A 2,707-nucleotide genomic window follows, 5' to 3' on the forward strand; every position below is an offset into this window, starting at 1 on the left:
CAGGGGGCACCCGTCTGTGCCTGATGCAGCATTCTGTACGCTGACATGTCCACCACTAGTTCCTCACCCTTCTCGAGGACTCGACCCGGTAAATAAACCTCTGGCTTAGATTCATCATTTTTTACACTATCTTTATCCTCCATTGACTCGTCCATCTCGTCCTCACTCTCGTCCTCGTCCATCTCCTCGTTCTTGTACTCCATTTCTTCTGAATCCATTGGTATTCTAACATATTTTATGAAAAATCAGTATTTGTTTACAAATTATAACAGCAAAAATTGATTTGTTGATCATAACCTTCAAAGTTTTTTCATTAAAACATCAGAATTAGTCAACAATTTGAATTGTGAAAGGTCGATAATTACTTACTCCTTTATTTTTATTATGAGAACAGTTTTAATAAATTTTTTAAACTATTTTTGACAAGCGAAATTCACCTGCTGCCCCTGCTGCACACGTGAAACAATTAAATGAAAAACAAAAACACGAGGTAGAACTTAGGGGTCAGCACCATCGACAATGAAATTCAAATCACCACATCAAGCGTTAATTAAATAATAAAATTTTTTAGTCAAATAATTTTTTTCTGTATTAATGAGCATATAAACTATTTCTTTTTATTTGAATGACAGTCCTAATCGAGGAACCGATAGATATACGCAGTAGACACATTTCTTTCACATTCATTCATCTCCCACTTCCTCATAATTTCATTAAATAGCTTACAGCATTGTTACAATTATTTCCTCGTATAAGTATAAAGTACAAATGAGTTTGGATTATCGTTGTCACTGCAACATTGCATTACAAAAAATTGGAGATTACAATCGTGTTATTACCTCGTTATTTAAAAAATTCGTAACTCAAATGGTTAATGTTGAATTTTGACATTAGCTGTTTTTACTGAAGTGTGGATCGGAGTTTGAATTCGTCACGAGTTGAATGGGAGTTGGTATCTGGTGGGAATGGAGGGAGGAGGCTGGTGATGATGCACCTCTTCGTGGATTAGTGTTAAGTAGGCTGTGGAGATAGGATCGTTGGACGGGCTTGTGTTGGGCTAGTTGGACCAGGGCCTCGGCGATGGTGAACCATTTCCTCTTGCGACCGATTGAACGTGAATCCTCCCACTCTGGCAGCTCCTCGGTTACTCGCATCACCCACACCTGAGTTCGATGTTTGTGTTCAATGTTCTGAGGACAGATAATTAATCATTGCATAATTATTAGACTCAGTCCAATGGAACAACAAAAATACCGAATTATAAAAAAATGGAGAACACCTCCGATACATTTTCGATGAATATCTCCGAATCTAACGGAAATTCTGAAATTAGTGTAATAACCATTTTTATAGTCCTCAATTTACCTCGCAAAAAAGGTCCTCATAAAAATCTCGCTATCTCTCTCAGATTCCTGAATATTCCCCCTTTTTGAAAACCCGATAAAATAAACGTGTTTGAAATCTCAAGCCCTGAGCGAGATATCAAATTTTTTCTAAGAACCTAATTTCTCGAGTGGATTGAGATCTAAAAAAAATGTCTCCACAAAAAAATCACCATTTCCCCCAGATCCCGAGATACTCCTCGAAAATCGTATATATCCTCTGAAATAGAACAATTGGGTAATTCCTGGCTGGCGTGAGACGAATAAAAAAAACTTCTGGTGTACCTCGAAGATGCCAAGACACCGTCCAAGCTGCCCAAGGACCCCGGCCTCCTCTCTGACCTCCCTGAGAGCAGTAACAGCTGGATCCTCCTCAGGTTCGACGCCCCCACCAGGTACAATCCAGCTGTCAGGTCGTCTGCTGGACGTCACGAGTAAAACCTGAAAAATAGCAATATAAAAAAGGTAAAATGCCAATTTCTCCAGCATTTGGTGCCCTCTATGTCCCTACCTCATCCTCGAGGTCGTTTTTCACGCAAATACACGCTGCCCTCCGCCTGTAGCCCTCAGAGTCGTAAATACGAATGGAGTTAGGCTTCTCCTTGACCATGATAAATTAATATTCCAATTGACTCTCACAATGCAACGAATGACGGATTAAAACAATATATACGCCAATAATTATTCGTCAAACGGCCATATCGGCCAGCCGATGTTGCCACATTATCATACGATTACTTGTAGCCGACATTATCGACGTCTTTTTCAGTCTTTTATCCCAAACACAAATTACTGGTTGATGAGGGCCATAATTACGATAATAACCCCCGAGTTACACCGCATGCTCAATCGATCACCAGAGGACAACCGATTGAATATCAATGCACGGTGGATTATTGTTGGGCTGCACTCAGCAGGTGAAAAAAGTTATAACCTCAAAAGTTTCAAAGTCACCAATAACCAAATGACGGCAACGATATTCACCACCTTACAATCTATTCCCACACAATCATCCGCTTTAGGGTCTTGTAATACTCGTACATTTGGCATGTACATGTAGTCCCCCTCTTGTACTTCATTGCCGGGCGTATTTCTCACTTGAAGTTGGCGACAGGATGTCCTCATTTCGCGAATTCACTGACACTTCCGCCCGCGAATTATTCAAATTTAGGGGATGGTCCGGCGATTTTCCCGGGCTCCATTCCCACAGAGAAAATTCTTCTAGAAGAATTGACCACTAATCTATTATCATTTTTTATTAATTATTTGTTCATCATCAATTATTTGGGATTAAGACAATATTAATTTGACGTGATTTATTAAAT

At 39.6% G+C, this 2,707-nt stretch overlaps 2 protein-coding genes across 2 annotated transcripts; both read right to left on the minus strand.

Moving 5' to 3' along the window:
• Positions 1–2: 2 nt before the first annotated feature.
• LOC105271561 (glutamate-rich WD repeat-containing protein 1-like) lies at positions 3–554 on the minus strand (the record flags this gene model as incomplete). The annotated part of the gene is made up of 2 exons (XM_011313171.1): positions 370–554; positions 3–225 (listed from the first exon to the last, which is right to left on the minus strand). A coding segment is annotated over exon 2 (216 nt), but the record flags the coding sequence as incomplete, so codon positions are not given.
• A 41-nt stretch (positions 555–595) lies between these two features.
• On the minus strand, positions 596–2,459 carry Aps (diphosphoinositol polyphosphate phosphohydrolase 1 Aps). The gene is made up of 3 exons (XM_011313144.1): positions 1,894–2,459; positions 1,668–1,823; positions 596–1,190 (listed from the first exon to the last, which is right to left on the minus strand). The coding sequence occupies exons 1-3, from the start codon at positions 1,990–1,992 to the stop codon at positions 891–893; spliced, it is 555 nt and encodes a 184-aa protein (XP_011311446.1). The 5' UTR covers positions 1,993–2,459; the 3' UTR covers positions 596–890.
• Positions 2,460–2,707: the final 248 nt, after the last annotated feature.

This window comes from Fopius arisanus, unplaced genomic scaffold (assembly GCF_000806365.1).
Source record: "Fopius arisanus strain USDA-PBARC FA_bdor unplaced genomic scaffold, ASM80636v1 scaffold00112, whole genome shotgun sequence".
Classification (NCBI taxonomy): Eukaryota; Metazoa; Arthropoda; class Insecta; order Hymenoptera; family Braconidae; genus Fopius; species Fopius arisanus.

Coding starts and splice junctions, on each gene's coding strand:
- Aps (XM_011313144.1), bottom strand. CDS start 1,992: ATGGTCAAGGAGAAGCCTAACTCCATTCGTATTTACGACTCTGAGGGC. Junction 1,824..1,893: donor AAAACGACCTCGAGGATGAG/GTAGGGACATAG, acceptor GCTATTTTTCAG/GTTTTACTCGTGACGTCCAG. Junction 1,191..1,667: donor GGTGTCTTGGCATCTTCGAG/GTACACCAGAAG, acceptor ATCTGTCCTCAG/AACATTGAACACAAACATCG.